This window comes from Lathyrus oleraceus, chromosome 4 (genome assembly GCF_024323335.1).
Source record: "Lathyrus oleraceus cultivar Zhongwan6 chromosome 4, CAAS_Psat_ZW6_1.0, whole genome shotgun sequence".
In the NCBI taxonomy this organism is placed as follows: Eukaryota; Viridiplantae; Streptophyta; class Magnoliopsida; order Fabales; family Fabaceae; genus Lathyrus; species Lathyrus oleraceus.
In genome coordinates, this window is record NC_066582.1 from 43,704,493 (window position 1) to 43,722,091 (window position 17,599).

Sequence of the window (17,599 nt, forward strand, 5' to 3'; positions counted from 1 at the left end):
TCATGCCATCAAGAAAAAACTAAACATCCACTTAATACAAACAGAAAACAAAACGAGAAAAATATGTTTTCACTCTCGTCTGCGTGTTTAGAAAAATATGGTGTAAAACCATTTATATGTTTTTCTTCGGTTGTTTAGAAAAATTAGTTTTTCTGCGGGTGTTGATTATGGATGTTTAGAGTTAAGAAAATAGTGTGAAATTCTAGCCCATGGGGTACAGCACTATGGTGAAAAATATGTGCTCTTGATTATAATGAAGTTGAAAGATTTATGACACCATCTAACTTTCGCAAGGACTACCATGTTAACATATTCTCATGTGCTCTTGACATAATAATTGCATTCAACCTTCACTACATTTGAAATTGGTTAAATTTCAGCTTCGTGCTAAATAAGTTAGCATTTCCCAAATAATATCACTTGCAGAATAAGTAATTAAAAAACATTGTAGGGTAGCTTCTTAGACCTGTAGCAAATTCTAACACCAATACATCAATAGGTGCAATTTCAATGCTCAGAAACTCAGAACAATTCACCATGTTTTCCCAATTTGTTACTAGAACTAGAATCACAATGGTAATATATTAGAAACTTGGGAAGTACACAATCCACATGTTGGTTTGAACGTCATGAAAATGTAACTTCAGTAAAAAAAAAAAGGCTTCATTTAACATCGGTAGCAAATGGCAATTACATGATAAAGAAGGGAATGTTTGATATCCTCCCATGTGAAATGTGAATTAGAACAGAATGACAATCAGATAGTGATTATCCGATGCAATCCGAATTGTAGTGAATACTGTCATACTCAAATGAGATCAATCCGCTATGAACAGTTATGGCTGATTGTCATTATGTGTGAAAAGAATTGATATCAATACATTTGGAATTTTGCCTTTGTTTTCTCAAAAACCTCTTCTGCAATCATGGCCTCATTACCATCAGCTCTTTTAATTTCCAACGTTGCTTTCTGGTAGAATCCAGTACCTCGCAATGCATCTGCAATAAAATCGTCAAACCCAATAGCGATTGCTGCCTCTGCCTTTGCTCCATAAACCAATCTCTGTTTAAGAAGAATATTGTAATAAGTTATGCTCAAAACAGGACAACGTTGATACAAATGAGACATATAGGAAAACAGGTGATTCTATGTTCTAACCTACCTTAATCCGCGAGAGGTGGATTGCACCAAAGCACATGGGGCAGGGTTCACAAGAAGCATATATTTCACAATCTGAAAGTTCTATCTGCTTAAGCTTCTTACAAGCCTGTGAATTGAAAGCACTGCATCAATCATATTTTTGTTTACCATTGCATAAACTTTGCTACAACCTATGCATTAAAAAAAAGGAATACAAAATAACATACAAATTTTTTAGTTTGTTTTTTAATTTAAGAGCTTATAAAGTCTGTGCTAGCCTTTCAAATAAATCAAGAGTGATATAAAGCTGGGAATCTAATTGATATCTAACCATTAACCTGTTGTTTAAAACGAGGCAACAAGATGTTAAATTCTGGTAGCAACTATTTCTTTTTTCTACCGTTAAATGCTGCAGCATTTTCATCTGAGTCATATCTAGATATTAAAACTTAAACAGATAAAGCACCCTATGGTGACGTGAGAATAGCATCGTGTACTATATGTGCCCTAATATCATGTAAAATCTTTCCGAAGCATATATCTAATAAATTCAACAACAGTTACAAGAGTTCTTGCCACTTTCCAGCAAGAGCTTACTAAAACTAAAGGATAATGGCACCCACAAGATATGGATCATGTGCTACATGCATCGGATCTTATAATTGAGTATCAGATTCAAGAATAAAACCCCTTTTATATTTCTTGCATATACCAAACCTAACATATGTTGAAAACCCTTATTTGACCAATGACATCTTCAAATTGATCATTTCAAAAACTGTTCTTGTGAGAATAAAAAAGACAGTAAAAAATCATCTTAATTAGTGGCTAGACTGTTGTTCTTAATAAGCTTAATTTATAGAGTTGACCAAAGATTGAATAGTATCTTTTGTAGCAGTGTCTGTCATGTTGATGTTTTTAATCTATCGATCTTATCAGGCCAAAGCTTTTAAGTTCTTAATTCATAGATCTCCTAAGTTAAAATATTAAAATAGCTACCACAAACTAGATTATTTTGCACAGAATTCTTTGGAAAACCTGCTTTATGTAAGTTTTCAATCTTTCTTCAATCATGTCTGGCCAAACCTTTTAAGTTCCTAATATGTACATGAATTAAAACTGCTTTCAACCAATCACTTATCAAATTCGGCAGGATGTAACCATCGTCTAGAGTGATGAATGATATTTCAATCAGAAAACACAAATGTAATAAAGAATACCAATATTTCCTAATAGAAAAAACTGCAATTTTCCATGCTGTATAAGAAAAATATTTGTTGTTTATAGTCTAACCTCTCTGATTGCTGTGACCTCTGCATGAGCAGTTGGATCGGTGTAATTCAGAACCATGTTGTGACAACTAGCAACTACTTCATCGTTGTGAACAATAACAGCACCAAAAGGGCCTCCATCTCCACAATCTACCCCTTTATATGCTTCTTCAACTGCTTTTCTTAAAAATTTGTGGTCTCTAGCCTGCACAGCTAATTGACCAACAGAAACACCAGAATACAAGTGATAAGAGGGCAGCACAATCCAAGCAGATAAAATAAAACTCCAGATTGTTGTTTTCAACCACCAACAATAGAAAAAATAATGCAAGTATTTTTGTCATCAAACCAATTGTTTACCAATTAGAATCATAATTTTCAGCATTGTATTAATGAAATGACATGAGTAAATCTCTGCAACATGATTATAAACATCATATGATACTACGTGTCTTTTTTCTTATCAAGCCAATTGTGTGCCAATTTGAATCATAATTTTCAGGATTGTATTAATCAAATGACAAGAGTAAGACTTTGAAACATGGTTATCAACATCTTACTATACATGCAATTCATATCTCAATTTGAAACAAAACTAAATCCAGTTGATATGAACATCTTATCTATTTAGAACATAACGTCCATCTTATGCTATGATGAATCCCGATTTATCCAAATGAATCACAACATAGCGGGCTACTGCACATAGTCCAAAATTTGACAGTTGGCTAGATAGGCTCTCATAAAATATTTGTCGGCTCATATTTGTTTTGTCCCGGTTAAACCGAGGCTAATCTATGCGGAGCCTCCAAAAACTTAAGAGAGACCTGGTAGTAAGTCAATGTATAATTTGATTCACAATTAAATAACAATAATCTGAAAGGAAACTTAACAACAGCAGATTATTATGTAAAAGAAAAACTAGGGCCTCAAACCTCAAAGTACAATAAATAAATCAGCCATGAACATTATGCTGAAGCATTACCTTCCTGGTGACCAGCAAACGCAGTAGCTACCGAAACGGTTCCATCCTTAGTTTCAACAACTAGAACAATCAACAAAATACAATCAAACTCACTAAACCAAATACAACATTCTGAAAAGTTCTAAACAAAATTCATGTAGCTATATAGAAATTTCAAGGATCCAAACAGCCCAAAAAATCATCATCCACAAGTTTATACACCTAATTAATCAGCAATTACTTCCAAAACAAATCCCAAAATATTTTAGGGTATAATCAAGGTTCTACAAAAATATGCTGCACGAAAATTCCAAAATCAATCATTACTTTTTCAATTCCGGAGCTTGCGCTTCAAGATTAATGAAAACTAAAATCAATGAAAAGGATAATCGAAAAATAAACATCAAAATTATAAAAAAATCATAAAAAGTTTAAATTAAAGGGGAAAAAACTCAATTGTGTAGTTGAAATGAAAATAAAAAATATACAAATTCATGATAGTGTTATACCGTTAACTTCTTCCATGATATCGTTCGAAATCGGAAAATTGTTGGAATAGAAAGAAGAACGATGAAGAAAAACAATGGGGATGGTGAAGAGAATAGAGTCCACGAAAATAAATAAATATAGTACGTAAATAAATATAATAATTATAAATAATTAAATACTATAATTGGCCATGTGAGTTTCGATGCGAAAATGAATAAAATAAAGGTGGTGATTAATGATTCAAATAAAAGGTTTTGATGTTGTTGCCGAGAATTTAATGTTATAATGAAAAAAAGTGATTGAAAACAAAAGGGGAAAACGAACTTTCCTTATTTACTTTTTAATTTATCTTATCGTAATTTTTTAAAATTGAAATGTAAGGTCGGAATTACCTAGAAAAGTATAAAGTCGTATTTTTTTTAAGGCAAAAATAGGAAAATAATAATGTAATGTGATTTTTGTGTGAGATCTGATCTCATGACTCAGACTCATTCGTTACACACGTTACTCAACCGCCCTATCCTATGCGTGTTTATTAGGTAACTTTTGGTGCGTTTCTAAAAGGAAAAGTTATATCAGGTAATGATGATTGATGATATATTTGATCGAGATCATGACTTGATCTCCATACTAATCGGGTCGATTTATATTGGTTTGATAAAAAATTGTTCAAATTAATAATATTTGATTTGATTTGATTTTTAATATTTTTTAAAAATGAAACCGAATCAAATTAATCAGTTTAGTTCGATTGATTGATTTATAATATTTTTTTTAAATATTATATTTATTAATATATTCTTCTGTATTATGTTTTTCGATGTATTTTATTTTATTATTTAATAAAATAATATATTTTATATGATTTATTTAATGTTCTATTTTTTTAAATAAGTTACATGTTGCTCTTAATTCATACTAAAGATTTCAAAGAGATTTCAAAGAGATTTCAAAGATTTCAAATATATAAAAGTTGACACTTGGTATCAAAAGGTTGGAAAGAGATTTCAAAGATTAAAAAAATAGAACATAACAAAACACACCTCAATTTATATTGAGGAAGATGAAAAAAAAAGAAAAGATTAATAATATAAAAATTAACTAAGAGAACTTGAACACAAAGAATGCGACCATAATTTATAAAAACACGGTAGAGAGAGCAACAGTTGTGGCGGGCAACGAGAGCAGCAGTTTAGTTAAAACAATTTTTTGTGACTTATGGTTTCTATTTTCTATGTTTTGAAGATTGGTTCTAGATGTTTGTTCTGTTGAAAGAAGGAAGTATAAGCAAAGAATGGTTTGAACCTAAAATTTAGGCTTAAAGATGGGTGGAATAAAAGATTTAGAGCATAATTATATTCATCGGTTTGACGGTTCCTAAAAACTAAAATCGAGAACCGAATCAAACCACATCAGTTTTCATTGATTCGGTTTGGTTTTAGAATCGAATAAAAAGCAATCAATTCTATTTTTGTTTGGTTTGGTTTGGTTTGTCGATTTAATTAATTTTTTCTTATCCCCTTATCCTCCTGACCATTACAACTATTAAAGAGGATTAAAATAATTTGATGTCAGAATTGATGATAAAAAAAGACATATTGCTAATTAAAAAATAAATTTAATTGAAATAAACATTCAATCAACAATCATAGATATTTACGTCGAAAAGAATTTATTTTTTTTATATTTTTAATGTATAATAATTAAATCTTAAAAAGAAAATATATTATTTTATTAATTTGCATTTTTATGATGTGGAGGAAATATATGTGGGTCTTCCAACAAGTCGATTGATTATAGAATTAGTCATGATTTTTAATTGACTCTATTTGAAATTGACGTGTAAGGTAAACATATATTTTTTAATTTACATTATTCAATTTATTTTTATATCGTTATAATTAAACATAATTTAATCTACCTTTAAATAACTTTTATCTTGCTCACAAGCTCTCTTCAATGTAGGAAATTAGAACATTTGTCCATAGTCTAAACAAAGAAAGTGCACCTTGTCTAGATGGGTAGATGGGCTTGGATTCTATTTCTCGAGCATTTTATTTGCCACCCTCTCTTTTATACCTGCACTCTACGTTTTCATATTTTTGAAATTATTCTTTTATTATTTATCAATCAAAATTTATTTATTTTTAAAAAAACTCACTTTTATTAACATATTAAAAATAAAATTTTCTACACGATTTCTTTCGCATTTTTACCATTATTTTGAAATTTTTCTATGAAAAGATAACAAAATTTTTAAAAATTTCGATATTTACCTGAAAACCCCCAAACTCATATCGGAAATTATTGAAATTATTGGAAAACTACTCAAACTCCTAAAAAATTCAAATTTTTCCTATACCGTAAATTTTGCTCATACTCAAAAAATTTGGTAATACTGCAGAAAAATGTTTTACTTGTGTTGTCTAGAGCTGACAGGGTCTTCTACAAATTTTACGCGGTTCTTCACCACTAACGTGATATGTTTTCTATGTAACAAGTTTATTGAAAAATTATTTGTCTATATGATATTGATAGTATACTTTTTATATGTTGTAAATGACATATATTTTAGTCTTGATCTGACGTATTAGCAATGAGCACAGACTATTGGTAAACAACATGGTATTATTATTGTGATTGTTTGTTCTGATACTGCAAATGGGAAGCGAAGTAGGAAAGATAAATTGATTATGGGTTATGAGAAATGAGGAAACTACAAAAGGAAGAATACATTTGAAAGCAATAATTCCTCTAAAGGCATTTGTAGTATGAAAGTTAAATGTCCTTTTAGACTGAGATCTGTGCCAAGTGGTAGCGGTTGGAAGGTGATGGTTAGGTGTGGGTTACACAATCATAAAGTATCTAAAGATTTAGAAGGCCATGGCATATTGGGTCGTCTAAAAGATCATGAAAGACAGTTTTTGAATAACATGACGAAGTACAACATGGCTCCAAGGTACATAGTTGTTGCTTTGGAAGGCAGAGTTCTAGAAAACCTCACTAGTGTTATCCAGGTGTATAAAGTTAGAGCTACATACAATGCGAGCAAGAGAGGTCCATTTACGAAAATGCAAATGTTGTTGAGTCTTATTCATAGAGAAAAACACATGTGTTGGACTAGAAATAAGACTCAAATGTTGTTGTTGATATCTTTTAGACACATCCTGATTCGGTGAAGTTTATGAATATGTTTTATTTAGTGTTGATTTTTGATTGTACATACAAGACAAATAGGTAATTTCCAAATGTTGATTTTTGATATCTTTCGGACATATTCTGATTTATGAGATTGTTGATTATGTGCATCGTGATCATACAAGTATCGGCTACCACTGCTTGAGATTGTTGGTGTTACATCAACAAAGTTGGTGTTTTTGGTTGGATTTTCCTATTTGGAACATGAAATGGATGATAACTTCAAATTGGTACTTGAGAATCTCAAAGAGTTGTTCTCTTCCGAGAATTTGCTACCAAATATTGTGGTGACGGACCAGAAACTTGCATTGATGAATGCCATGGAAGTTGTGTTTCAAATTTAACTCATATGTTGTGTTCGTTCCATATTTTAAAAAATGTTAGTATGAAATGTAAAGAGTATGTTAAATCATAAAGACAAGAACATATCATGGATTTATGGAACAACATCATGTATGCTAATAGAGAAACTGATTTTGTTGAACACTTGAAGCACTTTGAGACTGTTTGTGTTGATATTCCTTTATTTGTTAAGTATGTAAGTGAAACATGATTGACGCCTTATAAAGAAAGGTTTGGTGCTGCTTGGACTAACAAAGTCACTCATTTAGGGAACACAACAACGAACAGGTACATGAACGTCATTTTGATGTTATTACATGATTAAACATAATTTAACATATCTTTCTGTTTATGGTTTTTAAGGTGGAGTCTTCACATTATAGACTAAAAAACATGTTGACTACAAGTCAGGAAGATTTATGTCGAAGTTGGGTTGCTATGAACACCATGTTAAAGTTGTAGCTAGGTTCAATCAGAGTCTCGTTTCAAAAAAGTATTGTCAACATTAAGCATCGCTATAACACTCCATTTTATACCAACTTGCACAGTTTTGTTTTAAGACAGTGTATACAACACATTGGAGAGGAACTAGAAAGGGTTAAATTTGTTGGTGCAAGCCAAGATACATGTGGTTGCTTCATTAGAAGAATACATGGGTTACCGTGTGTGTGTGTGTCAACTTTCCGGTTTCCAAATACAAGGCAATCATGTTCCTTTATAACAAATTCATGTTTTTTGGAAGAAATTACATGTTGAATAGCATGATGCCAGACATGAAAAATTGGTACACAATTGGATTTAGAAGCAGAATGTGAATAATTGAAGACATATTTCAGTACTTTAGATATTGCAGGCCAGAGGGTGTTGAAGAAAAAGGTTCGGGAAATACACATTCATCCACAACTTTTATGTGTCCATCACCGGTGAAGTACATTCCAAAAGGGGGGTTAATAAGAGCATAAAGGGTCAAGAGAGTGATGTGCATCATGATCGTTCATAATGGGAGTATGGTGAGGGGGCTCACTAGGGAGTCAAACTACAAAGAGATCATGCATAAAACCAACTGAGAGTCAATCGTCAAGTATGTTGGTTAGAAGTCAATCGTCCACTGCATCTTTGAGACATGTTTACTTGTCTCAGTTTCCTGATTTCCTACATCCATACATTGATGACATTGTTGATGTGGGTGACGATGGAAATTTCTAGTTTTCAGTCTATTGCAACTTTACTTGGAATGGGCGAAGAGTCGTGGCCTTTAATTCAGACACAATTAGATACTCAAGTTCATCAACACCCTCAAATGTTTTTCAATTTGTTCTATGACACAGTCTTTACAGTTAGGAATGTGTTATAAGTAGAACACTTGGGTGTGCAGGGTATTGATCAATGGAGGACATTCCTGATATGGGTTACCCAATTGCTTGTAGATATAATTTTGTATTTGTCTCCCTATCAAAGAGACTTAACATCACGTTTTTCCTCTTGCCTTAGCTCCACCTATGCATACGAGCATGTATAAAACATTTTTTGTTGGTTTTGTCAACAACAATCATTCGGCCTGTGAGTGCCTCTTCCGTTTAGATATGTTTTACATGATGTCAAAACTAGGGAATAACACTTATGTACATTGGACGGTATCATCTGAGTCTAGTTGTGCATTTTAGCGTTGTTAGCTAGAATTTTGACACTAAGGAAATGTTTGAGATGAACTAGAAAAGATAAAGGAAATATTCTGAAAAGAATACATGAATATGATTCTTTTGACAGAAAGAATTTTTATTCGAAGAAATCTCCTTGCGTTGAGGGAAATGTTGGTTTGGGACTTAGAAATATTTTTAGGTTCAAACTGCAATTCGACGAAGGCATTTCGTTGGAGTTGTGTTCGACGGAGTGTAAATTCAAATAAGGCTCATAATTGTTTTTTGTCCTTATCTGTTTCTTTGGAAGAACATGTGGAAAGCTATGGATAGCAAAGTGCATGCAGACGAAAACGTGTCATCTTTTGGAGAAGAGGTTGTTTGTTACAGTTACTTCGAATTAATATAAATAGGAGTCTCAGTGTTTAGGATTCAGTGTGTTCCATCTTGTACAAAACTCACAAATTTACTATAAGTATTTGTGTATTGAGAAACGAGTTGCTGAGAGAATGTTCGTGTGATCACTATACTTTTACATTTTTATGAAATCATTTACATTTTAGCCATTTATCTTCATTGCAGTTTTACTTTGAAGCCTTCTTTACATTGTATTTATATTTCTGCATTTACTCTTAAACTTTGAATGTTATTTTCAAACTAAGAGCATTGTCGAAATGTTCATCATTTATAAAACCTAAATTAACAAAAGCACATGTCCTAGGATCAATCTAGTTGATCCTGTGAGTAACCTAAGTATTATGAATCTTGTTAGAGATTTGGGTGGAAGGGTAAGGGCTACCTCCATATGTAATGTCACTCCAGAACTTCTCAACATCTCTACTCATGAAATAGCTCATAGGAAGCTCAGATGAGGCATCATAAGCAGTCTGAAATCCAAGTAAGTCACCGAAACGCTTGTGGTTGAAGGTGTATTTTGTCCCAAACAACCTGAAATTAATGTAGCCACCATCACTAGCGTGACCAACATAGGGTTCATAGTTCAGCGAGCTCAAGAACTCCAAAGTGAGGTTCCTGTAAGTCACATGCATCGCATCAGTATACTCATCTCATTGCAACTGATTGCACAAATGCCTGACACTAGGCTCAATGCCTAATGCCTCCATGCAGCTTGAATCAGGATATCTGGTGGGCAGCATTGGACGCTGGGAAAGCATGGCGTAGCGCTGCTCCTGAACTGGGTCACGAAAGATCACTGGCATAATGTTGAAATTCTCCATCCTGAAAAGTTAGGTTAAAAACAGAGGACACCTGAAATTGCAAATATTGTAAATGTTAGTCTAAACATAGATATATACATATATAAAACAAATGAAAATGTAAATTGAAATAGTAAAAGTAAAGCAAAGGAAAAGAAATCATGGGTTGCCTCCCATGCAGCGCTTGTTTAACGTCGTTAGCTTGACGATTCAAACTTTATATATCAGAGGTAGGAACTGGAGGGTCGATCAGAGTATGGTCAGGGCATTCTGTGGGGATGTCACCTCCTTGATATTTCTTCAGTCTTTGTCCATTTACCATAAACGGGGTACAGGAATTGTTCCGGATTTCAACTGCTCCAGATTTTAGGATTTTGGAAACCTTAAAGGGGCCTGTCCATCTCGAACGCAGCTTACCTGGAAAAAGTTGTAATCTCGAATTGAAAAGGAGAACAGAGTTGCCTATATTAAAGTCCTTTTTCACAATCCTTTTGTCATGCCATGATTTGGTTCTTTCTTTGTATATAATGGCATTCTCGTAAGCGTTCTGGCGGAGTTCCTCCAATTTGTGGATATCGAGGATTCGCTTCTCGCCAGATGCTAGGTAATCCAATTCAGGGTCTTAATGGCCCAATATGCCTTGTGCTTGAGTTCAAAAGGTAAGTGGCATGACTTCCCGTAGACTAACTGGTATGGTGTAGTTCCAATAGGGGTTTTGTAAGCAGTTCTGTAAGCCCACAATGCTTATGTTAGCTTTTCAGACCAATCTTTTCTGGATATTGAAACAGTTTTTTTCCAAGATTTGCTTAATCTCTCTGTTAGATACTTCCACTTGACCATTAGTCTGGGGATGATATGGTGTTGCTACTCTGTATTTTACTCCATACTTTCTTAAGAGTTTATCAAATATCCTGGATATAAAATGTGATCCACCATCACTTATGACAAGTCGTGGTACTCCTTTTCTGGGAAAAATATTATTTTTAAACATCTTGATGACTACTCTTGTGTCGTTGGTGGGTGCGGCTATAGCTTCTATCCATTTGGACGCATAGTCAATGACTACCAAAATGTACTTGTTTCCCATCGAAGATGGAAAAGGTCCCATGAAATCAATACCCCAAACGTCAAATAATTCTACTTCTTGGATGTTCTTCAAAGGCATTTCGTCGCGTCTTGAGATGTTTCCGGCGCGTTGGCACCAGTCACATTGAACAATATAAGTATGGACATCACGCCATAGTGTTGGCCAATAAAGACCAGCTTGAAGGATCTTAACGTATGTCTTGGATGTGCTTGAATGTCCACCATAGGGTGAAAAGTGACAATGCTCTATGATATTTCTGACTTCTTCTCCCGGGACGCAACGTCGAAAGATGTTATCTGTTCCTCTTTTAAAAAGGAGTGGTTCGTCCCAATAGAAATATATTATATCTTTAAAGAACTTCTTCTTTTGTTGATAATTGAGGTCAGGTGGTATGATATCAGCGGCTAGATAATTCACAAAATCAGCGTACCATGGTACTCTGCTAATTTCTGAAACTGTCCCAAAGTTGTCTCTATCAGGTACAAGGGGAACGATACCTAACTTAGCTATCAATCTGTCATAGGTGAAATCATCATTTATAGGTAAATGGTTTGGCTTCAAATGCTCTAGTCTGGAAAGATGATCCGCAACTACGTTTTCTGTTCCTTTTTTGTCTAGAATATCTAAGTCGAACTCTTGTAGCAAAAGGATCCATCTGAGTAATCTAGGTTTCACATCCTTTTTGCTTATAAGGTAACGGATAACTGCATGGTCTGTATAGACTATAATCTTAGATCCGACAAGATAAGACCTAAATTTATCAATTGCAAAGACCACGACTAGGAGTTCCTTCTCTGTTGTTGTATAATTTAGTTGAGCGGCATCTAGGGTTCTACTAGCGTAATATATTACATGTAATTTCTTATCTTTTCTTTGCCCTAAAACAGCTCCTATAGCAAAATCTCTAGCATCACACATTATTTCAAATGGTTTAGTCCAATCCGGAGTTTGTAGAATGGGTGCTGAAATTAGTGCTTGTTTTAACCGATTAAAGGCTTCGATACATTTTTCATTAAAAACAAATTCAACGTCTTTCATCAGAAGGCTAGTCAAGGGTTTTGTTATTTTAGAGAAATCCTTGGTGAAGCGTCGGTAGAAACCGGCGTGTCCAAGAAAACTACGGACTTTTCTAACTGTCTTAGGAGGGTTAAGGTTTTCTATAACTTCTATCTTTGCTTTGTCGACCTCAATGCCTCTTTCAGATATTATATATCCTAACACTATGCCTTCTTTAACCATAAAGTGGCACTTCTCCCAGTTTAACACAAGGTTAACTTCTACGCATCTCTCTAGGATTTTCTCAAGATTAATGAGGCAATTCTCAAAGTTGAACCCACATACCGAGAAATCGTCCATAAATACTTCCATAATTTCGTCGAGATAATCTGTGAAGATTGACATCATACAACGTTAGAAAGTAGCTAGCACATTACAGAGTCCAAACGGCATTCGTCTGTAAGCAAACGTTCCGTAAAGACATGTGAAGGTTGTTTTCTCTTGACCCTCGGGGTGTATGGGTATTTGGAAAAATCCAGAATATCCATCCAGATAACAAAAGTAAGAGTGTCTGGCAAGACGCTCAAGCATTTGATCTATGAATGGAAGGGGAAAATGGTCTTTCCTAGTTGCCTTATTGAGCTTCCTATAATCTATGCACATACGCCATCCGCCTTCTATACGTTTAGCTACATGCTCGCCCTTCTCGTTCTGCACGACTGTGATGCCTCCCTTTTTGGGTACCACGTGTACAGGACTTACCCATTTTCTATCAAAGATCTGATAGATTATACAAGCTTCTAGCAGTTTAAGGACTTCCTTCTTGACCACCTCACTCATTACAGGGTTGATTCTTCTCTGGTGTTCCCTGGAAGGTTTTGAATCCTCCTCTAGCGAGATTCTGTGCGTACACACGGATGGGCTTATACCTTTTAAATCAGAGATTTTGTATCCTAAGGCAGAGGGGTATCTTCGTAGAACATTCAAGAGTTGGTTTGTCTTGTCTTGGTTTAAGGTGGCACTAACTATTACTGGGAGGTTCATTTCTTTATCCAAAAACTCATATCTTAGGTTCTGGGGTAATTCCTTAAGTGCTTGAGCTGGTTTTTGAGAATTTGGTGAAAGGTCTGAGGTAAGATCCAAACATTCGTTAATGTGAGGTTCCATTTCCTTTAGCTCGTCATCCTTTTCATTCGGGTTTGAAAATGGTTCGATCACAGGTTCTTCTTGATCAAATTCCCTTATGCATTCATCTATGATATCGGTCGCGTAACATGTGTTTCCTATGATTAGTGCCATCAGGAACTTTGAAAGAATAAACTCTATCTTTTCATCCCCTACTTCGAAAGTCAATTTTCCTCTTTTAACATCTATTATAGCTTCGACTGTTGATAAAAATGGTCTACCTAAAAGGATAGGGATATCGTCGTCTTCCTTGATATCCATGACCATAAAGTCTGTTGGGATATAAAATTGACCGATCCTAACTGGGATGTCTTCTAAAATGCCTACAGGGTACTTAACAGACCTATCAGTTAATTGGAGGGACATCTTAGTTGGTTGTAATTCTCCTAAGTTTAACCTTTTACACAAAGCCAAGGGCATTAAACTCACACTAGCGCCTAAGTCTAGGAAAGCTTTATCAATCACATGACTCCCCAAAATGCAAGGTATAGAAAAACTACCAGGGTCTTTCTCCTACTTAGCAAGTTTATTCTTGGAAATAAAGTTGCATTCCAAGGGTTTGGGATCGTCGAGCCTACGCTTGTTGGTTAAGATGTCTTTGAGAAATTTGGCGTAAGATGGAATTTAGGTGATGGCTTCGGTAAAAGGAATCTCTACATGAAGCTTCTCTATTACTTTTATGAATTTTTGGTATGGATTATTGATTTTGGTTTGTTTAAGTCTTTGCGGATATGGGATTGGTGGTTTGTACGGGGGTGGTGGTTTGTAAGTTTTATCCTTGGCTTCTCCTTCTTGATCGACTTGTTTTTCGGGTTCCACCGGTTCCTCTTCTTGGTTGGTAGGTATATTTTCTTAAGAAGCTTTTGACTCGCTCATTGCTGGGTTATGAGGCCCTTCGTAAGCGGTCCCACTTCGTAATGAGATAGCGTTAGCTTGCCCTCGAGGGTTAAGTTGAGGTTGTCCAGGGAATTGTCCTCCAGGTGTAGTTTGTGGGGCTTGGTTTTGTGCTACCTGTGAGATATGGGTTTCAAGCATCTTGTTGTGAGTGATTATCTGATCAACCTTGGTCCCTAATTGCGTTATCAGTTCGTTTACGTGAATGTTCTGGTTTAGGAATTCTTTATTTTGCTGAGTCTGGCCTGATATAAAGCTCTCCATGATCTTCTCAAGGTTAGGCTTCTAGGGCACAGCTTGCATAGGTTGACTTGGTTTTTGGGCTTGATAACCTTGTGGTCTCTGAGGTGCATAATTTTGGATAGGGTTCTGGTTTTTATAGGAAAAATTCGGGTGATTCTTCCATCCAGGGTTGTAAGTGTTAGAAAATGGGTTACCTTGGGCGTAATTCACTTGGTCGGTGTTCAGGCCGTTTAAAAGGTTACACTCTGCCGATTCGTGTCCTTTAGATCCACAAAGTTCACACTCTGTGTGGACTACCACTGCGGTGTTAGTGTTTGTAGACATATGTTCGACCTTAAGGGCTAAAGCGTCCATTTTCACCTGCATCATATCCATAGAGCTTATCTCATGTATTCCACCTTGGGTCTCCTTTTTCTCTATTGATGCTCGTTCAGTTCCCCATTGGTAATGGTTTTGGACCATATCCTCAATTAGGTCACAAGCTTCAGGGTAAGGTTTGTTCATCAGCGCGCCACCTGCGGCAGCGTCGATGCTCATCTTTTTGTTATAATGGAGTCCATTGTAGAAGGTATGAACGCTCGGCCATTGTTCTAGGCCATGGTGTGGACAAACTCTTAATAGCTCTTTGTATCTCTCCCAAGCTTCAAAGAGTGATTCTCCTTGGTTTTGAGTAAATCTAGTTATTTGGTTTCAAAGAACAACAGTCTTACTAGGGGGAAAATATCTAGCAAGGAATACTCTTCTAAGGTCTTCCCAGGTAGCTATTGAGTTAGCTGGAAGTGAATCTAACCATGAACATGCTCTATCCCTGAGGGAGAAAGGAAATAATCTCAAACATATCGCATCAGATGAAGCACCGTTGGATTTAAAGGTGTCGGCCAGTTGGATGAAGACTTTTAAATGTTGATTTGGGTTCTCAGTAGCGAGACCCGTGAATTGGTTTTGATGCACTAATTACAGTAAAGATGGTTTCAGTTCGAAATTGTTGGCAGGAATGAGGGGGTTTACTATACTAGAACTAGGTTCCTCATCAGAGGGTTTGGAAAATTCCTTAAGAGGTCTCCGGTCGCGATTCTCGGCCATAGCTTTCTTGATTCGGATGAGTAAGAGGCATGTACGAGTGTAACGTTCGGGTTCCGCTAAAGGATCTACTAAATTTACGGTACTACGGGTTCTTCATATTTACCAGCTAATAATGCCTTAGTCTAGATGGTGTAACAACAGGGTACGAAATTTGACGAAGTTGATCCCCGACAACGACGCCAAAAACTTGATCGCTATATTCGCAAGTGCACAAATCACATCAAAGTAATATAAAAGAATATCGATCCCACAGAAACCAAATCGTCAATCTATCGATTACTACCGTTATGATGTTTATCTAAGGCGATATAAAAGAGATATTGATGTTGCAAAATAATAGTAAATAAAGAAAATACTAAATATAGTGCAGATAAAGACAGGCTTGAATGTATTTCACGTCAGTTAAACGATGTTTCGATTGTCTAAATAGAATTACTTATGGGGCAATGTTTTCTACTCTTGAAAAGAATCCATTTAACAGGAACTGTCACTTTCGCATATTCAGAACCGAGTTTACCCTTAAATTAAGGCCTTTTATTGTCACTTATAAAAGGTGCGCAGAACGTTAAAGTAGTAAACTTATTTTTAAGAAATAAGACTCGTAAACTTAGTTGAAAAGTTATTTTAATTTGGAAAGTTTACCCAAGGAGTTTCCTGATTTTAAATCTATCAACGCGTCCGAAAACAGTTTCAAAAATCGTTTTTCCTTAAAGTGATAAAAATTCCTAGTTAACTAAGCCAGGGTGCTTTCGCACTCATTGAGTAGTTAAAACTAACCAAGTTTGTTTCAGAAAACTCGAGTTAAAAATCAAAACAACCTTTAAAGCATTTCTACAGATTCAATATGTGAAACATCTCTTTAACCGCGATCCTTACATTTTAACCTTTGAAAGATTTAGCCAGACATGGTAATACAAACAAACACGACGATATTGATCATGATGAAAAGTTGTTTTAGAATGTAAGGCGTAAAGAACAAGTAAAGCGCGTAAAATAATTAAAGCGAGCGATAAAGATAATGGAGAGAAATTTAAATAAAGTAAAAACAATGACAGGAATTAAATAAAGTAAAGCGTAGACAAGAAATTAAATAAAGTAAAGACAATGACAGGAATTAAATAAAGTAAAGCATGGCAAGAAAAATAAATAAAAGCGATTAAATAAGAACCTGCTCTAAACAGAGGCTTTAAATCTGGTACAAGGAAAATAAACCTTCGACTCTGAAGATAAAGACGACAACAAAATCGAAGTGCTCCAACTCAATCTCACTAAGGTGCGATAACCTCTCGATGTGACGGATTTCCGCTTTACAGATGATAAATATAGTCTTAGTGTTGTAAACTAAGTTGGATGATTTGGAAATGAACTAGAACGACCTATTTATAGAGGAATTCAGCAGCTTGCAAAGACCATGGTGCCCTTCAACTTCTCCTTAGTGGGAACGTGAAATACAAAGGTGGCGCCTGCCACCCCTTCATGGCGCCTGCCATGTGTGGAAATGGGTAAGTTCATGGGATCGTGGCGGTTACCTCCTGGTTGAGGGCCAATGAGTCATGGCTTCTCCTATAGCGGCCGCCATGCATAACACCATGTGTACAATATTTGCCAAAAAACCCTAATTTTTGGTCTTTTTGCTTCGTTTCTTCTAAAAGGGTCCCAAAAGAGCTAAATATCTAAAAACAACATAAAATAGAGCATAACACAAGGAAAATGATAATAAATACCTAATAAACATGTGAAATCTGAGTCAAAAACACGGTGTGATTCAGTGTGATCAATAGACACGAAGCATACTTGTTGATGACTGAGGTGTATGAAGGTTCCTTTGGTACTCATTCCAATGGACATGCAA

At 35.1% G+C, this 17,599-nt stretch overlaps 1 protein-coding gene and 1 non-coding gene across 2 annotated transcripts; one reads left to right on the top strand and one right to left on the bottom strand.

Moving 5' to 3' along the window:
• Positions 1–563: 563 nt before the first annotated feature.
• On the bottom strand, positions 564–4,079 carry LOC127138759 (guanosine deaminase). The gene is made up of 5 exons (XM_051065270.1): positions 3,886–4,079; positions 3,398–3,457; positions 2,435–2,625; positions 1,164–1,268; positions 564–1,063 (listed from the first exon to the last, which is right to left on the bottom strand). The coding sequence occupies exons 1-5, from the start codon at positions 3,899–3,901 to the stop codon at positions 875–877; spliced, it is 561 nt and encodes a 186-aa protein (XP_050921227.1). The 5' UTR covers positions 3,902–4,079; the 3' UTR covers positions 564–874.
• An 11,177-nt stretch (positions 4,080–15,256) lies between these two features.
• Positions 15,257–15,363, top strand: LOC127077813 (small nucleolar RNA R71). The gene has a single exon (XR_007787584.1). It is a non-coding gene; the product is annotated as a small nucleolar RNA R71 (small nucleolar RNA).
• Positions 15,364–17,599: the final 2,236 nt, after the last annotated feature.

Excerpts from the sequence above, each read along its gene's own strand:
- LOC127138759 (XM_051065270.1), bottom strand. Across the intron at positions 2,626-3,397 it reads GTTTGCTGGTCACCAGGAAG|CTGTGCAGGCTAGAGACCAC; the intron begins GTAATGCTTCAG and ends TTGGTCAATTAG. Across the intron at positions 1,269-2,434 it reads AGGTCACAGCAATCAGAGAG|GCTTGTAAGAAGCTTAAGCA; the intron begins GTTAGACTATAA and ends TTCAATTCACAG.